Source organism: Solea solea, chromosome 7, assembly GCF_958295425.1.
Source record: "Solea solea chromosome 7, fSolSol10.1, whole genome shotgun sequence".
NCBI classification, from domain to species: Eukaryota; Metazoa; Chordata; class Actinopteri; order Pleuronectiformes; family Soleidae; genus Solea; species Solea solea.
This window is the reverse complement of record NC_081140.1, coordinates 20566600-20592278: the sequence shown is the minus strand read 5'-3', so window position 1 is coordinate 20592278 and position 25679 is coordinate 20566600. Positions and strand designations below refer to the sequence as shown.

General features: G+C 38.9%; 3 protein-coding genes across 3 annotated transcripts in view; all 3 read right to left on the bottom strand.

The window, feature by feature from the left end:
* Positions 1–2617, bottom strand: part of LOC131462714 (protein FAM222B-like) — a 10275-nt gene extending 7658 nt beyond the window's left edge. Inside the window, exon 1 of the mRNA XM_058634176.1 lies at positions 2477–2617. The gene's annotated coding sequence lies outside the window, so the exon portion shown is untranslated. The remainder of the gene's footprint in view (positions 1–2476) is intronic.
* Positions 2618–4131: 1514 nt separating this feature from the next.
* On the bottom strand, positions 4132–17434 carry LOC131462211 (flotillin-2). Its single transcript, XM_058633237.1, has 11 exons — positions 17135–17434; positions 14881–14962; positions 14232–14322; positions 13618–13741; positions 13117–13235; positions 11000–11113; positions 10789–10908; positions 10448–10662; positions 8543–8726; positions 7144–7293; positions 4132–5784 (listed from the first exon to the last, which is right to left on the bottom strand). Exons 1-11 carry the CDS (start codon positions 17181–17183, stop codon positions 5752–5754), a joined length of 1281 nt encoding a protein of 426 aa, XP_058489220.1. The 5' UTR covers positions 17184–17434; the 3' UTR covers positions 4132–5751.
* Positions 17435–17685: 251 nt separating this feature from the next.
* Positions 17686–24090, bottom strand: LOC131462210 (solute carrier family 35 member F2-like). The gene is made up of 8 exons (XM_058633236.1): positions 23709–24090; positions 22445–22620; positions 21658–21785; positions 21168–21327; positions 20421–20577; positions 20283–20335; positions 19444–19598; positions 17686–18205 (listed from the first exon to the last, which is right to left on the bottom strand). Exons 1-8 carry the CDS (start codon positions 23819–23821, stop codon positions 17837–17839), a joined length of 1311 nt encoding a protein of 436 aa, XP_058489219.1. The 5' UTR covers positions 23822–24090; the 3' UTR covers positions 17686–17836.
* Positions 24091–25679: the final 1589 nt, after the last annotated feature.

Sequence of the window (25679 nt, the reverse complement as noted above, 5' to 3'; positions counted from 1 at the left end):
TCCAGATACAAGCAAGGATGGAGCTAAACACAATGCAGGCTGTTGATTGGTGAGCAGAAAATCATTACTTCAGGGAGACAAAAGTGTTACGACCTTATACAAAAATGTAAAAATGTATCAAAATGTAAAAATAAACACTGCGCACTCATCAGGGTTTACTGTGTCATGTTCTTCTTCTTTAAGTTTATTGGTGGGCAACACTGTGTCTTGCTTGAATAATGTCATGTTATTTGCAATAGCTGATGCAGCAGTTATCATTACACACACAAGCTAGAAATGATCTAGCGTGGTAATGCAATATAGACCTGTTTGTTTTCAAACAGTAAACCCAGGTCTATAACCTGGGTTTACTGTTTGAAAACAAACTAAGGCGAGCTGAACTGCACTGTACCAAACACAGCTTTTGTGACATTTATTTCTTTTCAGTTGGGCCTTCTTTTGCAGGGCTACATCATAGTTTCTTTGTTGTCCCAATTCCCATTCAAAACAAAGTTTTAATGATGTTCTGGTGTTAGTCTGACTAAAACCAGACTTTCAAATTGCATGTAAACATGTTATTCCAACTGAAGTTAGCTAGATCAAACTTCTCAAAGTTGAAATTAACACACCCAGATAATGCAGTTGGGAGTGAAATTACAATTGCATGTACACATTCAACTGAATCCTAACTGTCCTAGGGCTCTGTGAATGCTCCTCCACCAGGGGGCTTTGATCAGGAGATGGCAGGAGAAGCCAGTACACAGTAGAAAATGGCAACAGCGAGAAAAACGTAGCAGAAACCAGCCTGCTGCATTTTTGACTGACAAAGAGACCTAATTTATGCTCCGTCATAGCATGCAGCACTTATAAAATGTACAGAGCTGCAAAGCTGATTCACTGCACAAAATGGTGCCAACTAGCCGCAAGCTAAATTGTTTATCAGTTATTTTGGTCTAAGATGTAAATAGTCAGTTGGAAAATAGTACAAGCTGAAATGAGGTCCTGTTGCCACCTAACCTGAAGAGTCAGACATAATTTATCTAACAAATCAATTCCCCACTAGTAAAGTAAAACATACTGAATAGCCACCAGGAGGCAACACCAATGGTTGCAAAAAAGAAGTCAACTAGAATAGAAGTTGATGGGTAAATGAGGCTCCCTCTCACATGATTTACACTTTGTTCTGAGAAGTAAATTTCTCAATCGCTACTTTCAGGTCTTCTTCTTCAGCAGGTTATGTTCACATTTAAAGGAAAATAGACTAAACAAAGCGCGGCACAAACAAGTGGACAATAGGGGTGGGTCAAAATATCAATTTGGTGATATATCATCGTGCCGGGTATCGCCTCTCCTTGTGGCAGCACTGCTCGAATGAATGAGGGAAACTTTGGCTGAATAGGGAGTTTACAGTGGGATAGTGGCGGAGAAAGCTATGTTAGGAGATGCTCCATCCACATTCCTTTTGCACTGTGCTCGCTGTGTTGTGGATAAATAGAGAAATCCTGCACTTTTAACCTTTCATGGACATTTTGTTTTCTTCAGTTAGACAGATATCACTACATGATTGTCTTTCCATATATTAACAAAGAATTCTCATATCGTGAAATTATTGGTATCATCGACCATGTATCACGAGTGGTATTGAGAGGCACCCTGTTATTCCTACCCCTAGTGGACACCAGTGTGATTGACAGCTGGCACTATAGATATCTGGTCGTAGGTGATGTCTGTAAACATCCAGCTGAAATACGTCAACACAACTCTAACCAAAATGCAAATATTGAAGTGTCAAATGGGAGTTCAAATCCTTATGGGTGATGCCACTACCGGTTTCCTCTTGGCTTGTATATTGGGAGAAGGAAGGACATTGACTCTGCATTAGTAACTTCAACACCCGACTACAAAAAACGTGAACTATCCCTGTAAAGCTTTCTATAATTGTCCTCTTATTGGTGAATCCAATCCCTTATATAATGAGACCTTTGTATTTAATCTGAATTAAACTGCCTTAAGCGTCAAGTCTAGTGTTTCCCTGCTGAGTGTTCAGTAAAAGGATCCTCATTAATCCGGACTGAATACTGTGAGGTCACCCCCAGCGCTGACCTGTGACCCTGTTGGACCACAGATGTGTTTCTTCTTCAGTGAACTTTCAGACAGTCATTCTATAGCTGGGTAGCGTTAGCATCTGTGCCATCAACCCAGCCAGCATCGGTGCGCTGGACATCGAGCAGCTATAAAAACGTAAGCACCGACGAAAAACGACGTAATCCGTTACGACACCTCACAAACTAGGCAGACTGCGAAGACCTGGTGTCCGTTTCTCCTGGTGATGAAAACGGTGTATCAACGTCATAGAGAGTATTAGCTCGAGTCAAGCTCCACAATAAATAAGGAGCTTCTTTGTGCTTGTTAAGACCAGGCCAGCTGCTCAGCAAACTTCAGCGCTTCACTGACCCAGAACACCGACGTAACTCGAATGAAAGAGGAATATACTTACTCCTCGTGAATCTATGAGAAAGGAAACTTCATTTTGTGGAGATCTGATGTGTTTTTTGTCATTAAAAAGCAGAGGCCATCCCGGTGTCTCGTCTCTCTGCGATGCTGCTGTCTGGCTACGGCAGCTACATTTGTTGCGCATGCGCAAACACAGAGGACCACCGCTTCTGAAATTCAGGAGTCAAATGTAATCGCCTGCGCAAAAACCCTCACGGCTCGGACCGACTAGGTCCCTGATTCTCTGCGGCGAAAGGAGCACTATTCTAAAATACTTCATCACGGGTTCTAGAGGATGTTCATTTACCACAACCACCAGTTGCTGAATAATATGTGTTTAAAAATGAATGTATTGTTTTGTAAAAGCCACATCGGAACAACAGAACATCTCTTTGTGTCATGCTCTCATCGCCTTGAAACATTTTATGGCAGATGTTTCAAACTCGCAGCCCATTCCATGTGACTTAATATGAATTTATAATGGAGTTGTTTTTTCTTTTGTTTTTTAGTATTAGATTAATTTTGCATCATACATACATTTTTATCATGACCTTTATATTGTTCCATGTCCACACAGACACTTATTTTGAAATTCTGTGAAATATCTGTCGTTGGATATCATGATGTCATTTTGTGATATGATTTTAAGCTCATGGGGTTGTAACTACTATAAATGATAATGATATACTTTTTGGTGTAATCATAGAGAACACAAAATTAGACCTAATGACTAATGTTTTACTTATTTTAGCCAAATCTTTAATCCACAAGGCAACATACCCCACCCATATTGTTGTGCTTTTATGAGATCAAACTCTATATAAAGTCCCTAAAATTAATGAAATGAATGAATGAAAATTGTTTATCTCAAAATATACAAATACCTTACAGTGCTGTAAAGGAGAAGTTTGAATGAATGAATAAATAAATAAATAAAACCGGGCCGGGCTCTGCATTTATAATTATACTTGAATATTTGCACTAAGAATACCTTTAAAGCATAAAAAGCCAATGATGACGAGTAATAGAACTAGGTTAAAAAAAGAACTGAAGATGCCTCTTGGATGAGAATTGAAACTGAACTCAAGTGAGTCCACTTGCCTATAGAAGATAGGTTAAAAGACTACAAATAACAAAATCCCCAAAGTGATACAAAATGACAGCAAGAAAAACGAGCTCTATATACAAATATACCACAAAGAAGCTTAATATAAATAACACATTCAAAAAATCAACAGCAAATTGATTAGACATTCATAATGGACAGCATTACTTTTGAGAATGTTTACTATTTAACATTCCAACACATGACACAGTTTTGTTGTCAGAAGTGAAGGAGACATGACTTTTCAGCTTTTAATAAGTAATTAATTTAATATCAAAATGGTTCTCTGACTCTCTGACAAAACATATATATAAAATGCGTGACACTGAGATAAGGCTGTACTTTCCTAACATGTTTCATGGCCATATGTTCTTCAAAATTCACCTCACTATTCTTTAACTAAACTGATATTAAAAATATGACGAATACATGTGGGGGAAAAGGAAATAAAAATCACAAGCTGTGATGCTTTACTGTTGAGCTAAATAAACATGGTCACATTCTGACATTATTCCCACCCTGTTTTCAGTAAAAGAAGGAAAATGGCAAACAAATAAATGATTTGTTTTATTAGAGTGACATTTAGCTTAGAACTGATCATTTTGAGTACAGATGGATGACATGCAGCAAGAGCATACAGGAACTCATGGCCATTTGAGACACATGTTGCAAATAACGTTATAAATATATCAAATAATTTCACAAAGACAGAGTAAAGTGTATACTTTGAACACATCTACAGTTCAAATGTCTGCCTGTCAAAAAAACAAATCAATACGATCACAGTATTTGTCAAGTCACTAAACCCGTAACAAATGTTACAAACAGAAACCGACTGAGAATGAACAACAGCTACAAAATAATATTAACAACCATAACAGTCCTCTGCTCCTGTGTCATTTTGTATTTTAAAATGTAAAACTACAACATTTAGATGAGTTTCAAAGGAAATCTCAGTGTCAGGAGGATTTGGGTTCAGTAGAGGTGAGTGCAGAGGTGAATGTGGATAAAACGTCATCACTACATCTTTGACTGTAACTGAGCATCAGCTCCTGTGCACTGATGCACACATCAGTGAGACACCTACACACAACACACAAAGTGTGTTTCTGTGAAATGTTTAAACATGGCTTACATTTACAAATATAGTAGGAAATCAAACACAAAAGTCAGACAAATTCTGCAGAATCCCAAGTCCTTCCTTGTGGTAAAATAAATATTTAAAGATAACCTTTATATATACTTGGCATTTGTCTTTTGTCGGGTTGAGTACCGTTGAGATTTGACTTTATACATGTACCCAACAGTACTTTTATTCTTTATCTTTGCAAAGATAAAAACAATTAAATGAAAGGGGCTAATGTTCTGATTGTGAGCACCTTGTGAGCAGACAAAAAATAACCTGAATAACATCTGCTGTCTCAGTGGGGAAGCCCAGAGACAAAGTCCTCTAGGGGATACAGAGGTTTTTCCCAAGCCAGCCAAGAGATGTGATCTCAGGGAAGCATCTAAGAGGCCTCTGCCACGAAAACCACTCTGTCCAAGACCTCTTCAACTTCTCCACTATGGTCCTATGACCCAATGACCCATGTTCTTGTTTTAGGCTGAGCCCCCAGGCGCTCATCAATGGGCTGCTTCCCCAGAAACATTTGAGTTACAAACACAAATAAAGTTCAAATTCTGAGTATTGAGGGAATGCAGAAGTGTCCAACAATTTAAGAAAGAGGTATATAAATGAACACAAACAGGCCTGCGACATACGAGGAGCCTTGTCATGTGACACACCAGCAGCTGTCAGATCACATGGTATCACACATGTAACCTGGGTGAAGTCAGCAGGTAAGTCAGTCATCACACCTCTCTACTATCAGCTCTCCTCTTCATTGTCATTTCATACAAACAGGCTGATATACACTAATATGATAGTCAAATACAAAAACAAAGAAAAACAACACAACATGTTCTCATGTGAAAACTAAATAATTATTCTTTGAATGAGCAGCAGTGCATGCAGATTTTCTGGTCCTGTATAAAGTAAGGCACCAGAGGTTTCCAAAATTCACTTGGTTTCCAGTATTTTCGTATAAAACAACATATTTCAAGTGTATTAAAGGCAGTCTCTGAGAGTGCATACGACAGACACTGGAGTCATTTGGAGTCATCGGCTTTCAGGCTTAAGTGCTGATCATCTTCTGCAGCAACGGGATCTGTGGAAACAAGGACGTGTTATCCACCTGTCTGTGACTGTGACTCTGAAACAAACCCCCATGAATTTTCCATAACTGAGCAGGAATGCTTTCTGTGACCCACATCTTAATTTTCCACTCAGTATTTTTCACAGTGTTTTTTTATCCAGAGGCTGCTTTCAGCTACTTTGAGGTTCAGATTAGAGACTGTTGTTTTTTGTTTTGTCCTATGACTGATCTGTCCTGTGGTAGTGGTAGGCACTCTTTATTTGTGTATGTGTGTGTGTGTGTGTGTGTGTGTGTCAGAGTTAGTAATGTTACTCCCTTGCTGAGGGAGGGTGTGGGTTGTTTGTCAAGTATTCTTTGTTGGTTGTGTGTTTTGATTATATTCTAAAGTGACCCCTAAAGGGAGAAGCAAAATGAAGAAGATTTAAGCATTAAAAAAACATTATTTATTATCTTTTTCTCCCCTAGTTATTATTTTGTATTCCCGAGTTCTCACATGAGGATAAAAGCGAGACATCAAGAACCATTATTAGAAAGAGATTTCATTTTAAAACATGGGACAAGATGGTGCATGTCTCCTACCACCTTGTCCTATGTTTAGACTTGCTTTTTTATCTTGTTGGGGGTCATTATCTCAGAAACAAATTGAGAGCCTCTGGCTCAGCTACACTACACCTCTGTTTGGGTCTTATCATAGAAAACTAAAATGCTGTAGCCTCAGGCTCCACCAAGTATTCAAGTATTCAAGTACTCAAGAAATGTTATTGTCATTATGAGGACATAATGACATTTTTGCAGAGATTTGACCACCTCCCCTCTGTGTGTTTGAGTCCTTGTATAGGATTGGCTGCTTCAAACCCTAACGTCCTACTGGTGCAGCATCCTGATGACAGGACCTGGTTTTGTTAGTATTCCTTTGATTATGAAACAGGGCCAGAGATTCTAAAAACTGACACATTTTTCACCCCAGGTAGGATTTCTTTTATTTTTAGTTAAACCCGAAATAGCGGAGCTGTTGAATGTATTTTGGTTTGGTAAGTCAGAGTAGAGGGCCTTTGGTTTCTAGGCTCTGTTTTTAGAGTTCTCTTTTGGTTCAGATTATTTGATGTGCATGGCAGGGTGCGTCGTAATTCGCATCCGAATTATCCGCACTTTTCGTCCCATATATTCAAAATGTGTCCGTTGTGCAAAGACCATGACACTTAAACAATTATATATCATTTGCTACCTGGTGTAATGTTGTTTAAAATGTCTTTTTATGAGCAGAGTCGTATCAAAAAGGAAAAATGAAATGGCCTTGGTTTCATATGTTAAATGATACATTCATATTGTTAAAAACAAATTGAAAAAAAAAAATACATAAAACATCCATACCTTTGACAAATCCACTCCAGTGAGAGCGTTGACAGACACAGGGAGTTCAGCCAAGAGGCGATTTACCTCTCCTGTCACACGGTGGTTTTCCCCACTCAGGATAACAATCTCATTGGTCTTGGACAATGGTGCTGCCACCTTGGCTGCAATCTGCAAAAATACAAGTGATCAATAATCAAAACATCCATATTAGGCAATCAGTGATCATGTGATCTGCAGACAAAGTCTTATGATGCGAGTCATCAGGACCATGACAATCTCAAGATAAGACTGTCTGTGTCCTTCCATATCCAACTGCCTTCATTTTTTTTCAAACCATATTTGTTTTTTAATTTGAGTTCAAGGGTTTAACAGTGCAACAAAATATTTACATGGAAATAATAATGCATTGCACTGTGGGTAAACTACAACTGTTTAACACTACTCAAACATGTTGTACTCACAAAACTACTCCGATACAACCACACACCATTCTGCAGTGTTTCCCCTGTTTTCACCATCTCTAAAATTGCAAACAAAATGAATATCAATGGGCTCAGTGATTCCCCTAGTATTCATTTGTTATAATGATCATCATTATCATTATTACTAGAGTTCAGTGAGTGTCTGAAGTGAGTCTTGCTGTCTGCTTTATTATCAGTGCATTTCAAAAACTACAGAGGGACAATTGTCAACCCCATCATAAAAACCTAGCAGAAATATCAAGCTACATCTCACAGAAACACAGACAAGGAAACATCTTGGTGTGTTTTAATGCCAAAATCACTTGATGAAATACTCCTCCTGGTTTGGTGTACACTAGGGCTAAAACTCAGTATTATTTTCATAACTGATTAATCAGTCAATTATTTTCTCAAATTGACATTAAAATGTCAGAAAATGTTAAACGGTGTTTCCCACATCTCTAAATGATGTTGTTCTCAAATGTTTTGTTTTGATGATTCCATTTTAATGATGTCTTTGCCAAATGAAGCTGAAAAATTTAGAGAGCTTCCTTTCATTATTAAAATAAACACTTGAATTAATTCATCATTTATCAAAATAGCTGACCATTGACTTAGTAATCAATTAATAGATTCATCGATAATTTGTAGCCATTATGCATAATTAAATAAAATTATAAATAAACTACAATGACTTCATTCTGTAGCACTCAGACCACAGTGAAAGCAGTGCTAAAGAAAAAGTGCTAAAAAGATATATTTAACACTTAACACTAACACTTTAAATAACATGTTTTTATATTTATAGAGATAAGTGTTGTTTATACATTATTTACTTAGGAACTGTAATTTACACTTTTACTCTTTATTCTCCTGCTATAACATAAGCAAAGCAGTCAACTCCACATTAGACAGTGAATGAAGCTGGATGTGCACTATGAGAACTTGTCAGTTACCTTAGGCAGGGCCTCGAGGACAATGGCAGTCTTTGCTGCGTCTCCGTATTGCTGGTACGCCTCCGCCTTCAGCCTCATCTTCTCAGCCTCTGCTTTTCCAATCGCTTCAATAGAAGAAGCCTCTGCCTCACCAATCTTCTTGATCTTCTCTGCCTCTGCCTGAGCTATCAGCACTGTCTGCATCCTGTCGCAGAAAAAACACAAGAGTTGAAATAATCTGTTACCACCATAACAACATTTACAAACAATGTTTCTATTTCACATTCATTTTAGACTTCATTTTTACACACATAAATCTTGGTTTATGTGGCTGAAATTTGGGCCAAAGAGCAATGGCAAAAAGTGCAAAGCAAAACAGAGGCCATGTGATCACAGCACATGGAAATGTGTCACGGTTAAATTTCTCTGCTGTTGTTAGGACAGATGCAAACAGGAAAGATGAGTTTTAAGCCTGTGTGACAGAATGACCCCCTGCCAGTGTGTCCTCAAGGAAGACAATAAATACCAGACGTACAGTGATGGTGCTGCTCTATGGCTCCTGACCTCTGACCTCCCTACAGAGTCGGGTCAACAACATAATTGGCTTGAAGCGTAAAATGTTGCTAATTAGAACAGACAGAAACTGTAAAGTGACTTCATGAGAGATTTCATTGTTTTTCTCTCTCTGTCTCACTCACAGTTTAAACCAGGCTCTTTCTACATTTGCATATGAATCATGAACACATCAACTGCAGAGACTGTTAATAATAAACCTGTAATTTTAAAGTCTTTCATGATGATCAGCAACTATCCCCCCAGCAATTTCAAAGTTCAAAAACGGAGGATGTTTCTTTAGTTTTTCGAGTAAATTAAACTCACAAGACTTACCACAGTTACCACAGTTACAAGCCGGCGAGTAGTCAGCCAGTGGGAAAAGTATCCAGCTGGGGGGAACTGGGTTCATGCCCCACCCAGAGAAACATTTTGACCATGAAAGGACAAAATAGGTGACTTCTGGTACATTTTAATGCTACAAATCCATCATATACACTGATCCTCTTAATGGCTGCATATTTTAGTTAGTTTGCAGTGTCTTGTAAAGGGGGGTGGAGGGGCTCAGTGGTTAAGACTGGTACCCTGTGTGCGAAAAGACATCATGGTTGCAAGTTCGACTCCACCCCTGGCTGATTGTACTCAATTCCATTGTAAGTCGCTTTGGATAAAAGCGTCTGCTAAATGACATGTAATGTAAAGGAGAATCAAAATTAGTTTAAGTCCCAGTGAGTGATAAAAATATCTCTTATCCCAGTTACAAACCACCTTTCCAAGTTTGAATGATTAAAGAAGTCACTAATCGTTTAGAAGTTAGGTTTCAAATCATGTATAATTCAGCAACATTCTCTGCTCTGAGACAATAGGGGCATGTCCACTGGAGGAGCCACTGGACACCCTCCAGTGGACATGCCCCTATTGTCTCAGAGCAGAGAATGTGTGTGTGACGAACACACACACACCCACACACACGATAGCACAGTATTTGTGTAAATCATGTTGTCGGACTGCGACATATATAAATATAAATAGATAGATATAAAGTATATACATATAAAGTATCCTAAAGTAATCAATGAGATTGGTGAAAATTTCACTATTTAGCTGACAGTCAGCACAAATAGAAAGCTCTGTTTTTTATAAGATAATTGTTATTTTAGAAAAATGAACAGAAAATCTGTAATATTTCTACAAGAGTGTTTGCATTTTGATTTATTCAGATCAAAATCTAGGTCTAGGTCACTGTGTCTCAAAGGAAAAGAGGAGTGAGAATTTCTGCTGATGTCTGCGCTAGTCCTGTCTGATCTTCCACTGGTGGGTGATCAAACATTATACTGACTTGAAATCCTTGTTAAATGACAGTATTTTACTCACTTGTTACCCTCAGCCAGCTGCTGCATTTTGTAGGCCTCAGCCTCAGCAGGCCTCTTCACGATAGCAATGAGCTCCTTCTCTGTGCGATCAATCTCCTTCTCTTCAATGGTGATCTCTTTCTTCCTCTGCACTACTTGGATCTCAATCTCCTCCAGACGAATCTTTTGCTGCTCCTTGGCTGCCTGCAGCTCGTAGGCCAACTGAGCCTCTGCTTTCTGAAAACATCAGGACACAAACACATTTTTGAATCTTTTGAAAGTCTGTCACATTAAGAGCTGTGGCTCTGATCCATGTCTGTTTTAAGTGACTCGCTGATTGTCAGGCAATGGAAACGTGCTCACCTTCGTGTTGACCTCCTGGTTGAACGCAGCTTTCTGCAGCTCAAGTTCTCGTTTGGAATCAGCCATCTTGGTGTCCGCCTGGAATTTGATGTCCATCATCTCCTTCTTACATTCTGCCTCCTAAATGACAGAAAAGAAGTAGCACTGCGATCGGTTTGTTGTGGTGCACAATATAAACCACTTCACCACCATCTCACACCAGCATACTTACCCTTATCCCAGCATCCCTCTCTGCCTCCGCCACGCCGATGTCTGCATCCCTGTGGACAGCAGCAGTCTGAGTCTTCCCGAGAGAGCTCAGGTAATCCAGTTTATCATACACGTCCTGCAAACACAGAGATTTTGAACAAATTCTTAGCTGCAGAGCTCAGCTCTCTGTAAAAACACAAACATTGTATTGTAAGAAGTCTCTGGCAGAAGTCTCATGTGATGTCCAACTAAAAAGTTGGTTTCTCTCAGATTAAAAATTAAAAATATACCTTAAACAAAAAAATGAACAAAATGTAAATATAAATATAAAAGTGTATTCTACAGAGGAGGCTGAACTGAATGAAGTGAAGAGTAGTTTGTCGTTTTCAATCGGGAAGAAAACAACTGCAATGAAGAAAAAACACATAATGTCTCAGGCCTCCACTAATGAGCTCACTGGTCCTGACGCATTGCACAAACCATCTGAACTCAGTGATGTGACAGGGATGGACGACGGGCTTCGAGCAAAGCACAATGGTCAGCTGTCATGTCTGCACCACTCATCAATTAGCTCTAATTAACAGCAGTGATCAGTACAGAGTGAGGCAGCAGCCAGTTACTTATCAGACTAATGAAACCCAGTGGAGGATATTCAGTAATAAGACATTGAGAGGCAGCTTCTATGACTGAAAACAAAACCAAAAGGGTCTTAATGTTAAACATACAACACCAATGATTAGAAAAACAGGGGCCTTGTTTACATTTTATGTGACTTCTACAGCATGGGCTCAGTATGTACGCCCGTATAATAGTAAGACTTACTAATATCTAATTTAATTTTCAAGTGGCAGAAAGGGGCTTCCATAGCTCAGAATGTAAACACATCTGACCTGATGACACACACAATGACGCACTGAGCTGCAATGAAAACAGTGCAACATAACCTAGCACAGTGTATCCTGGACCAAGCAAATTCTCAACATTCTCAACTCAAAACGTATATAACACAAGCAGGACAATTGCTTAACCTCTATGACAGTTGGCTGGAAATTACTTTAAAAGCAACATCTTGTCTTCGCATTTGGATCTTAGTGCATTCATGTTTTTACAGCTGGTCAAACCAAAGAATGTGCTCAAGCCTTGCTCCCCAGCCACGAGTGTTTGCTGATCAGCACACATAAACAAGTCGTGCCACAGCAAGTCAATGAGAAAATGTTGGCAATCGACAGATATAAGTGAAAAGAACTGCTTTTCCAACAGTTTCCTGTGCAGACATTATAATGGTAACACACCTTTGATTGCAAAGTGTCAGCTGATCTCTTGACAGAATTAACACATGATTTTATATTACAGGTGAGTAATAAATGAATTGTGGAAAATTACTTTTTTTCTTTTTTGCTTGTGTGTTCCTTCTTCTATTCAAGGTGCATCTGGACTCACTCACTCATCATCTACCACTTTATCCTCCACAAGAGGGTCACGGGGGGGTGCTGGTGCCAATCCCAGCTGACATAGAACAAAAGGTACACCCTGGACAGGTAGTCAGTCCATCACAGGGCCACATATAGAGACAAACAACCGTCCACTCTCCCCTTCACACCTACAGACAATTTACAGTGTCCAATTTGCCTAATCCCAAATCTACATGTTATTAGACTGTGGGAGGAAACTGGAGAACCCAGAGAAAAGCATCTGGACTAATTTTGGGAAATTATACAGCTACAGGCAAGTGGAAATTTACAGTCAGTGTTATTCTCAGTCCTCCAGTCATGGCCATGACAGTAATAAGAATTATCTGTGGTATATAACTATAAAACCAAAGCAGATTTCTGCAGGCCACACAGCAAAGACAAAACCAGCACTTTACCCATTGAATATAAAACACCTCTAGATTTGAAGGGTGGCTTAGAAAGTTTGCCTGTATTTGGTAAAAACATTATTTCAATCAGAAATAAGTACAACTTCTAAGTTCTTGTGCAATGTTTTTTTGTATCAGTGATGATATCATGTCCACGTCAAGGTGATCAGTATTACTTTGACCTGTCCATGCTCAGTAGCCATATTAGCATCTTTTTCAGGAATTATAACAGTTATTTCTGTTGCAGTAGCATCTTCCCACATATTTCATGTTCAGCCTACCTTAATGGTGAAGCTGAGAATCTCGATGCCCATCCTGCCCACATCTGGAGCTGCCACCTCCCTCACCAGTTTAGCAAACTGGTCCCTGTCCTGATAGATCTGCTCTACAGTCAGGGTCCCTGCAAGAGAGAAAGCCCCGTCAATTTAAACCTCCTGCAGCAGTTTACCTCATATTTACAAACAAGACCTCCTGTGTTTAAAAATACCAAGGGCAACTGAAATGTATACATTTTTAAGAAGTGGTTAATCCTTTAAATAAAGGGACATAATTGACAAAGAGTCATAAATCTTTCTTCTGGTAAAATATACATGACAGACTTCACTCCTGACAAGATAAACCAATCTGGTGCTAAAAACTGCAAAATTCAAAGAAAGGGAAAAAACTGCTGATTTGATAAATGTGAATTTAAGTTTGGGAAATCATGAAAACATTCAGAGGCACGAAAAGAAACAAGATTAAGATGATTTTTAAACAGTTTAAATGTAATTAAATGTCTGTACCTAAAATGGAGCGCAGATGTCCCTCCAAAGTCTGAAGAACCACAGCTTTGATTTCGATCACTGATTTACCCAGAAACTGCTCACAAGCTACTGCCAGTAAGTCCTGCTCTGTCATGACTTTTATCTGAGGGGGAAAACACAGTGCACAAAGTGAGGTCAAACAATCTGGTGATGAGATGTGGTCTGTTCTTCTTAAAACACAACTCCAACTCTGTTCAACATTTACACAGCAATCACATTGCTGGTTTGGGTCAGTTTTGGCTTTTGAGATATATATATATTTTTTTTTAATTAAACAGCTTTATTCTCTTAACCAGTTAGTATCTGAAAACTACACAGAAATACAATACAAATACAAATGAGTGGTAATAAATGGTGAGGAACATTTAATGTTTTCAAAATGACATATTTATAACATAATAACTTTTTTCACACTTAAACGCACACATAAACATACCTGTCAGAGTAAGCCAGGTGTTATATGACTGGGCAAAGCAACTTATCCAACAATACACAAGTCTATTTTCGGATTTTGATACTTTTATAATGTTTTATAATGTTTTTTAATTTTTGATATGTCTGTGTTTGGAACACTTTTCTGAATGTGATGTTACCTGAGCCACTCCTGTAACAGTGATCGCTACTCCCTCTGCTGTCTCCACGTCCTCACATCGGGGCTGCAGAGTCATGAGCTCCAGGCTTATCCTAACAGCAAAGAACAATGTTTCACAATCTCAACACCGACATGTGACAGTGCAGATGAATAGAGCTGCGGTGATAAAATGTTGTCATAAAAAAGCATAATCTCTGACTAGAATTGAACCAGCCTTTCACAAGGACTGTAAATAATGTCTTTAAAAAACTGCACAACCCTGAGTGTGGCGCAAACACACAACCACAAGAAGTGGTAATGCTTCTATGTTATACAGGCTGACAATGACAAGAGGACATGTAAATTGTGTAATTCAAGAAAGGGTAATGTACAGTGGAGTAGCTTTGATCCTTTGCTTGCTTACTGGCTGCCTAATAATGGGACCAACTTCCCTGAGGAAATGTAAGACATCAAAAGCCCATTTCAACTGTGGTTCATTTAAAAACCATGTTGTTGTTTTTTCATCCACATGCACTGTGCACAAGCACTGAAGGGCTTTTAAGAGTAATCATCCACTTATCTATGCTGAGTAGGACTTACTGGCTGTAAAGCAACCACTAAAGGCCATTTTCAAGTTAACATAAAACTGCTTATAAATACAATGGTATCACCTTTTAGTGTCAGAGATGAGCCACCAAGCCCAGGCCCAGCCTCCCACCATATAGGTCTTATTATCAGATCCACAGCAGCCACCTGAGGGAAGAGCAGCACTTCAGTTTAGACAAGGCTTCATGTTCACTGTAAACAAGTCTTCTCAATACATCATCTGGTGAATGTGGAAAATTATTGATGACACTAATATAATTGTAGCATAGTCTAATGTAAACGAAATCCCTTAAAGGTCTAGTGGAGAGGTGACTTGGATCTAGTGGATTGTGGACAAGGTCTGATCCAGACCAGATCAATAGATGATCATTAGAGCTGTGATAAAAAGACAACAACAACACCTAGATGGAATCGATAATGCAGCAAATTCTGCAATGTTAGTTTTTCTCAAGACTTAAACATTACCCAAGTTGCACAGTGGTATAAATCCAGTGGGTGGCAGCAGAGGTCAATTAACATGATGCAGCACATAATCTCAAACACATAAATTGGTAAGAAAAAGCAAGAAAGGTAGGGCTACAACAAATGATCATTTTCATAATCGATTAATCTGTTGATTATTTTCTCAATTAATTGAGTACTTGTTTGGTCCGTAAAATTATCTCAAATTTCTCATTATGTCCACAAACCAAAATTGATTCAGTTTTTTTTGTCTACACAGAAGTTACGATAAAAGGAAAATGGAAACGTTTTTGGTTGGTGTGTTTATGGGAAGGTTCGAGTAGGTGGGTGGGGTGGGTCTTAAATGGTAATTCATATTTCCAGTGTACACCATTTCAATCCAACCTTGTATCAATCAATACACGTCATACACATGTATGTTTGTATGTTCTAAATTGTGTCAATAAAAAATGTATCACAAGATGGTGGGCTCCATAAAGCAAGGCCCTTGTCATTAGTAGTGCACATGCTACAAAAACAAAAATGTATTATTTGATTTTCAGATTATTAAACATACAGACATATTCGTGGGTACTAGTAAACTTAATTTCTGCCAATTCTTCTTCTTCTACTCTTCCTTTCGGCTGCTCCCTTCAGGGGTCGCCACAGCGAATCAACCTCCTCCATCTCACCCTGTTCTCTGTATGTTCTTATACAAGATACAAGTACTAAACTTAATTTCTGCCAATAATCCCCCTAAATCAGAATCATCCCACATTTGCTCCATGCCAGATAAAGAAATATATATATATATATATAGTTAGAAAGAAGAAGAAAGAACGTACCAAATATTACAAAAAACAGAATTATATATAAAGCATGTTCTCCCCATGTATGTGTGGGTTTTCTCTGGGTTCTACAGTTTCCTCCCACAGTCCAAAAACATGTATATTTGGGGACTAGGCAAATTGTACACTCTTAAATTGATTGTAGGTGTAAATGTGAGAGTGAATGGTTGTTTGTCTCTATGTGGCCCTGTGATAGACTGGTGACCTGTCCAGGGTGTCCGCTTTATGTCAGCTGGGATTGGCACCAGCGACCCCCACAACCCTCATGTGGAGGAAAAAGGGTAGAAGATGAGTGAATGAGTGAGTGAGTGAGTGAGTGAATTATACATAACAAATAAAATGTAAGTAAAATGAAATCAATTATCAACATGATCAATAAGAACATGGGTAGCAGTTAAACAGTGTGCAATATACTGTTATGCGTAGTTAGTGCTGTAAAATGGAGGAGTTATACACACTGGACCATTCATTAATAAATAATCGGCAGGTTAAAAAAAATACACAAATAAAATGATTGAGTCACCACTGAACAGCATAAACTAGTTTTCATAGAATGTTTGACTATATTGAGGATATCATGGATAGTCATATTTCAGTTGTAGGTATCCACAGTGTGAAATGCAATTTAATATATAAGCTATATATAATGAGAAACGCTATAAACACAAATTACAACGGCTTGTGGAGAATCCCGTGGGACATTTAGGATTTTGTTTACAGATAACAAAAGTCATTATTATCTGTATCTAGCCTCCACACACGGCAGTTCATTATTAATCCGCTATACCATCATTTCTCGGTCGATAAAGCCTGTCAATCTAACGGTGCTAACCTAACGATGTAAGCTAACACCATTTTATGTCAATAACGAACGTGGATTTAACGTCGCAGCAGCTCGTCTTTTCTAACAAGAGAGAAAGAAAGAGATAAATAAAATGTAGCTCAGCTAGCCAGTTAATCCCGTACACAAGCTAACCGTTATCAACAAGCCCGCGAGCGGCTTCGTTGACAAGCACTGAGAAGCACCTACCGGAGACCACCAGAGCCTCGTTAGGACCCACAGTCAAACAGTTCCCCATGGTGAGTGGACGCAGTAGCGGACAGAGAAAAACTAACAGTGGGAAATTTGATCCTTCACGGAGCTGGTGAAGCAGATTTCTGATTTATCCGAAGATTAACCGAGTTTGACCGAGGATGCGAGCGAGTCGGTGGCGGAGCTTCCCGAGTGACGGACGACAGCAACAACAACAGCCCCGCCCCGCCTGTCGTCACCCGGTGACGTCATATGTCAACACGGGGTTTACCGTTGGAGACATTTCCTCAATGTTATTACTTTTCGACACCTAAATGTAAGACTACACTTTACTGTGGTTCAAACATGGTGCCGAGTGACGCAACGTCATTTACTGGATGTTCTTACTCATGCATAAAAAAATAAACTACACTTGGCTTACAGGTCCAGTCTTATGCAAAACTTCATGACCTGCAAAGGGCAACCTCCTAAATATCAAAGGTTAAAAAAAAATTATATATATATTATTATTATCAAAATTCAGGCCATTTAGTTTACAAGAATCAAAATGTCAGTTTTTGTTTGTATTTATACTCCCTTTTTCTTATTCACAAGAATCTCTGGATGTATTGTATACTTTTTTAAACAAGGAAAACTCAATAAATACATGTGTTTAAAAATGTATATACATGGCACATTAACATGCTGTCGCGCTGTTATTTACATTTTAGTGCTGTGTCTAACAACAACAACATCGTTCTGTCCTTCAAGGCACTGTGGTGGCCCTGTAGCTCTCCTCTTCTTCCACCTCCTCCTGTTCTTCTCTTCTTTCCACCCATTCTTCTTCTCTTCATCAGCTGACTGCTCCTCTTCATCACCTCTCCCCTCCTCAGTGGTGATCTTCACAGCTAATTCCTGCTTTGTCATTTCATTCTGAGATGCCACATCACACTGTCCTTCTTCACAGATGGAAGAGGAGGAGGAGGAGGAAGAGGAGGGGTCTGTGGGGGCTGTAGGTGTTGGCACAACATTGTAGGTGATGAAGCCGATGAGGATGACCACCAGTGACACCAGGTAGAGTCCAGAGAACTGAAGCAGGGCAAAGAGTTTATGGGTTATGTCTTAACTATAGAAAGTAATGAGCCTCAGTGGGTTAAAGTTACACTTTAACTCTTGCATTATTATTCATTAACACGGTTGTGTGTCACTGTAGTAACATTTAGCAGGTCGCTGTGACCCAGATAGTGGGTGGAAAGAAGAACAGTAGCTTACTTCTATGGGCTCTAAATAGAAAAACCTAATCGTTAAAGAGAAAAATCTGTTAATATATACATTTTGCTTATAACAACAGCTAAAAAATACCTAAATTATGAAACTATCAACAGTCCGTCTTTCTCTTTACCCTGACAGTCTGTTGCTCTTAGACTCAAGCACATTGGTTCCTGACGATGTAAATAATTAATTACAGATTAGAGTTATATAGTTCCAACACTGCCACCATGGGTGAAAGAGGTCAAATTTTAGTTAATTAGTTCATTTAGTATTTTAAACTGTGGAGTAAAGCTGCAGTAGGATTGCTGGGGAAAAAAAATGTTGAGTGTTGAGGTTCTTTAGCAAGATTAAAATGGGAGCTCCTCTCAGTAGATACATAAAAATGTATGTATGTATGTACACACATAACAAACTGGTCCTGTATTATATTTTCTAATTTTGGTAAAATACAAGGATTGTATTCATATTAACATGAATGTCCAAAGTCTGGCCTGCTTTTATACAGCCTGCGGCTTCAGTTTGGCCTTTATAATGTATTATTTATGGCCAGGGACAGACTGGGAGAGAAAATCGGCCCCTGGCATTAACCAACTGCAAAATTGTTATAAAACAGTACATTTATTGTATTGAACTTTTGAATAAGGTTTGCCCGTTGGTGTCATATACCTGTATATATTATATACCTGTAAATATTACTTTATGTTATCATGTTTTCTGACTCCAGATGTGGAAGAAAGGCAGAATTGTTTTTTTGTTTTTTTTTTTTGCATTTGTTCGCTCCTGTATGGCTTAGATTTGGTTACATTGCCAATGATAAGAATGAAAATACAATTGTTATAAAACAGTGCATTTGTTGCTGTCAAAAAATGTCTGGCGGGACCATTGTGTTTATGTTAGGATTGTGAGGTAGCGTGTTACCCAAAACAGCAGTGTGGCCCAGTGATCTGGTTCTTCTTGTTCCGGGGATAATATATAAATGTATTAGGCTTTGGGTACACGCTAACCCTTCAGAGTGTGTATGTGTGTGTGTGTGTGTGTGTGTATTATTTGCTCACGTGGTAGTGGAAGAGGAAGATTCCACAGAAAAGGCTGAAGAGGTCAGCAGTGAGCAGGGAGAGGTTGACGGAGGTGGCGCTGCTGAGCCTCACCACGATGGGCATGCAACTGTACAGAGTGTACATACACAATGCAAAGGCAGCAAACAGGAGCCCTGAGACCAGAAACAACCAAATGTTATTTGACATCCAATCCAATCAACCCAATTTTATTTATTAAACACATTTAAAAAACAACAGTAGTTGACCAAAGTTTAAATAAAATAAAATAGATATAGATATATGATATATATATATATGATAATAGAATAATCATTACTAAACAGATGTAAAAACAAACAGACAAACACAAATAAAGAAAAATATAAAAAGACATAAAACATGTGAGCACACATGACATCTCTCCCATAAAATGCAGAACAACAGACTCACACTGTCTCAAATGCAGTGAACAGGTTCGTCTTTGAAAGAGATTTAAAATTTGACAATGACAGAGCCTGTTTAATGTGTAATGGCAGTCCACTCCACAACTGCGGAAGCTTGATCTCCTCTGAGCTTCAGCTGCAATTTAGGTGCCACTAAGAGCAGCTGATCTTAGAGGCAGCAGAGGAACATTAAGGCTGCAGCAAATGAGAAATCATTTAGGCAGTTATACATAGATAAAAGGATTTTTAAATTTCTTGTCACAAAACACTGGTGGTGACACAAGAATAACATGATCCTTTTTTCATACATATGTCAAAAATGATCTCTTGCCACATAATGTTCCAAGCAGTTAAAAATGACTGATTATGCTTTCATCTTAATGGAGAGACACAAATCAATCATCAAGCACTGACCAACTTCCCAGCTCCACTGAATGTTTGTAACTTCATTACGTTCCAGGATCACCCTGCATAAAGAGAAAAAACAACAACGGAACAATCATAAATGTTGAATGAAAACTAAAGACTGGTTACACTCACACACACACTTACATCTGCACGGTGCTGATGACGGTGCCGAACAGACCGATCATGCCCAGGAACTCCTCTCTGCTCAGGTTCTTCACTGTGTATTCCTGACACACATTCGACACAGCGTACAGTGTAGCACTGATCAGCACCAATCCATCACCTAACAAGATGTTTGAGGCTGAGGAGAGGAGAGAGACACAATTATAAACATGATAGTAATGATCCTTTGATCATTTTACTGGTTAAAAACACACCATGTGAATCACTAGTGAAACAGAAACATACATAATAAAGGTAATGGAGAGGGTTTGAATGTGAGTGGTGTTCAACATCTGGTATGAAATTCTTCTTGTAGATGTTCTTAGTTTGTTGTAGCAGCTCTAAAGTGTCTTCCTGAGGGCTGTTTAAAACATTCTTTAAATAAAACAATAAAAAAGGATTAAAAGAATCACATGCAATTCCTTTTGTGTCCATTGTATAATGGACCCAAACTGCTGCTGCTCTCTCTCAATGACTTAAATGGCCATATTTATTGTCTCTAAAATCGTCTTACTTATATCATCTGAGTGAAATCAAAGTTTTAATATTTAAAGTAGTCTACCTCTGACTGCTCATTTCTAAGGACAGGTGGAGAGTGATGAACACTAACCAGCTCTTACTTAATATGTTGAGTGCTTAACTGTGTCCACTGGCTATCAGCTCATATTTATGTCATTACCGAGGTCCAACACTGGGGCTTTTACTGCTGAAAGTGAAAACACGTCTTACTGGAACCCTGGTCTCTTCCTGCCAGCAGGTCAGCCCCCACCATGGCCCCCACCCCGAGCAGACAGATACAGACGGCTACATAGTGGACCAGCCTGTAGCGCGTCTTCAACACCCACCAGGACAGGAGCATTAGGACTGGCACCACGAAGCAGTCCAACAGCTGGAGACAGGAGCACAAACAGAAATGGCATCACTCCATATCACATGATATCTCAGGCAGTCAATATTAAAGAAATAACACAGGGGAAACTCAAGGTGGTAAATCTGAAGTACAGCACTGGAATGACATGAATGGGTAGTTCACCTACACAAAACCAAAAAAACAAACTAGAAGATTATCAGTTTTAAAGATTTGCAAATACAGTCAGCTGGTAACACTTGCATTATAGATTTTCATTGGAAGCTGATTCAACGTTTCAATTCACAATTCAGTGCCAGTGAGAAGTCAGTTTAAGCGAAACTCTTTAGCAGTTGGAGCCTCTACACGCACCTGTATGCTGGTGAGGGTGGTGTACTGGTAGGCTTTAACCACAGCGTAGTTGGCTTCCACGTCCACCAGCCCGAGCAGAAGGTACTTCCACCATCGGCTCCTCAGAATCTGAAAAATATTGCCATCCCCTATGTTTTAAAGGGGAACAGCCCTGAACGTCAGTGCCTTTCATTTGTTTGTCTCTCATCCTGAGGCATAGTTTGACACGGATGAATCACCAACCAGTCAAATCTCATTTACACTTGCCTATTTATATCACACTGATTGAATTTTCATATCGCACAGTTCTCCTCATTCAGTGATTATAATCAGAGGTGGAAAGTAACGAATTACATTTACTCGCATTACTGTAATTGAGTAGGTTTTTTGTGTACTCATTTTTTAAAAATTTGTAATTTTACTTTTACTTAAGTATGTTTTTTGGAAACTTCGGTAGTGAATGATGAGGATAGGTGAGGACAGGTGACTGAATAAAGCATTTGTGACCTTTGATCTATTTTCACTGATACATTATGTGTTTACATATTTTTGTCAGCACTTTAATTTGTAAAGGTTTGCCTTAAGTTGAAACAATTCATGTGAGATTTGTGTTCCCTTTTTGCGCGGCACAAGAAAGAACCCAACCTTGTTTAAAAAAAAGTACATTTTGAACAAGCTACTTTTTTACTTTAACTTGAGTACATTTTTAGACCAGTACTTTTACTTGAGTAGAATATTTCAGTCCTCTTTCCACCTCTGATTATACTGTTACAGGTGTTCAGATTGTGTGACTGAGTGTTGGGATTACCTGTTCTGCAGAGCAGCATGGTTGTGTAAGTGGCACACAGTAAGGTGTAGTTAAACAAGCTCTGCAGCATGGGTGTGTTCACATGAAATTTGGTGGCCAGATACTGGGAGCTGATGGCCGTGCCACAGATGAGCACAGCCAGGCCCTGACCCATGGCCAGCGTCTTGGCCAGTTGCCTGAGAGAGAGTGGATTTTGACAGTTTATTTATTATACATCATCTACCATAACAATTCACTCACTCATTGTCTCCACATGAGGGTCACGAGGCTGCTGGTGCCAATCTCAGCTGACACTCTCACACTTTAAAGTGTCCTGTGCATGTTTTTGGACTGTGGGAGGAAACCAGGGAACGAGGAGAAAATGCACACACACGGGGAGAACAAACATGCAAACTCTTTTTGCTGCAAGGCAACAGCGCTAGCCACTGCGACGCCTTTGTTGCAATTTGAATGCATAAAGACTGAACAAATCATTCATGTAAACCAGTGTAATGCAAATCATGGCTTATGCACGTTATGTATATAAGGCACACATGGACCATATATGGCCAAAGGACCAGATCCAGCTTTGACCCTCAAAAATCAATAAAAGGCAGCATTATTGACAAATCCATGCAGTCTTTGGCATGCCGCAGCTCAACTAGCCACTGATTACATCGGACATTAAGATGAGATGATGCTCATTATCTGTAGATTATCTGTCGAGCACTATATCGTAACTAACTGCTATTGCATACTGAAAGTTTCCTGCTGTTGAATCTTCACATTACATGGAAAAAAACAGCAAAACACAACTTTGATTTTATTTTTGAAGCATTCACAGCACATGTGATGTATCAGTGACTTAATCAATTACAATTAAAAAACTTGCTGAAAGAAGTTACTGTTCATGACTGCTCAGGTGCAGCATTTTTTACTTTACTTTACTTTTTTACTTTCTGTTTTCTTCTCAGATGTTGACGATTGATGATTGTTCAGAATGGTTCTCATATAGAGCTCATACACTTAACTTAAATGTTATCAGACATCATTTATGTTAGTCTGTGTTAATTAGATAGGAGAATAAATATTTATGATTTGTGGCCCTTTTTATTGATGTCACCATAGCCCTGTGGAGAGAAATGTTGCCCACCCTTGGTATAAAGACTGATTCACTGAGTAAGAAATTGAATAAAGCAGTGCTCATGCACATGGACTCATTTACTGAATGGCAGAAAGTCATAAAAACCCTTTAACCCTCCTTCAATCTCCTCGGTCCACTCACCAGGTGAGAACCTCCTTCATCTTGAATTTCCGAATCCTCATCATAAGTGCTGTGCTCTGGTTCTTGTAGCTTTCCTCGTAGCGGGATTCGTCCTCAGACTGTTTCGTTTCCATGTCGCCACAACAGTGATGGAGGAGTCACCTGTGAGAAGCTTTTAACTCGTGGACTGGAGCTGAATGATTAACGGAGTCTGAGGACAAAGATTACTCTTTGACTTATCAGTGTGTGTGTGTGTGTGTGTGTGTGCATGATGTGTTAATGGGCTGAAGACAGTCACCAGCACTTCCAAATGACCTAAGGCCTGAAGATAAAAGATATTTTGAGATGTCATCATCAGTTTGCTTCCTCTTACTTTCATGGTCACCTGTTGATGAGATAACACCGAAAGTGCTCCATCATTGTTTTTTTTCTTCTAGAAATGGTAACAATGGAAAGAAATTAAGATCATTAATTCAAGCACAATTTAAATGAATGAAATTCCTCTAATTCAGAGGGAAATAAACAATTTGCTCCTGCACCAATCATGACCCTGCAGATTTATCTGGTGACCCTCTGGAGGGGCCCAAACCTATGTTGGGAAACATTTGATAAATGGCTTAAAGTATTTTACAGCCCAACTTAAAGCACATTTAGCTCACATACACAGTACATTTACTTTACTGGGTTTATTATTGCGGGACTTTCATTTGCACAGTATTTTTAGTATGAGCAATGAATATTTGTGATAGTATATTTTAATAGTAAATATCTGATTCTTTACATTTAATTATTTCCACAAATAAATAATGATTCTGCTATTTAGTTCTTGTTTAATTGTATAATTCTTTACAACAGGGGTGGACAATTATTTTCCCCAAGGGACCAAATGAGAAACAAAAAATATTGTTGAAGGCTGGGCCAAATTTGAATTTAATTTGATCTCTTTTATCTAAAAAAGCAGAACATTTTATTGTTTTGGTGTACATTGGGCAGCATACAAAAACACAATAAACACAATTACTAACCAACTCTATTAAATGATATCAAATGACTACACTATATAATGAATACTATTATACTATACTACTGTGGTGTAGTGCAGTGAAGATACTAATGCTGCAATCACATCGGATGCGTTTACATACAAGTGACGGTGCTTCGCCGGTTAGACAATAAAATAATAAACAATGAGGGAGATAAAGATACCTCCTGAACTTAACCCGAGACACTTGTAGAAGAAAAGTACCACGGACATCGTTCTTAACGTTGTCTTCGATTTAGGCTGCCTCCGACTCCTTTGCGCGCTCTTCATCAGATAAGTTCTTGTATTTCTCTTCGTGTTTGGTCACGTAATAGCGATTCAGATTGTAATCCTTAAACACAGCGACTTGTGTACCACAAACCACCTTTGACGCCTGTAAAGAAATATTTAGCAGTCCATGTATTGTTGAAAATGCGCCATACGGAATTAACTTTTCTTTTTTTTAACGTGACCGACATTTGTAGGGGGCCAGGGGTAACTGGCTAGTGTCACCTGTCGCTGTGCAGACAGGCGCAGATACGTGCGTCCATACGTCAGGCTTTTCAAAATGAAAGCAACACAGTTGTATTGCATGCGCAGCATTAATACTTGTTCAACTGTGTTTATGACTGACATACCGCGGGCCGGACACTGCGGTCAAGTGAGCCGTCATACGTCTTCGCGTGGTCAAGTGAGCCGTCATTCGTTTTTAAGGGCGCCCGTGCAGTCGAACTTATGGTGAATGCTGGGAGTCGGCTGAGAATCAGCGCTAGTTTGATACCGGCGCGATCACTTCCGGTTTTCAAAATAAGACGTTACTAATACTTATGGGCCAAAGTGATTTTATTGTACAGTAAAAATTGAGTTTTTGGCCTTTTTCTGAGTTAAAAAAAAGACAACTTTGAGGATTAATTTCCCAAAAATTATACAGTAAAAATGTTTGATAATAAGTGAGGGAGTAGTCAGCATGA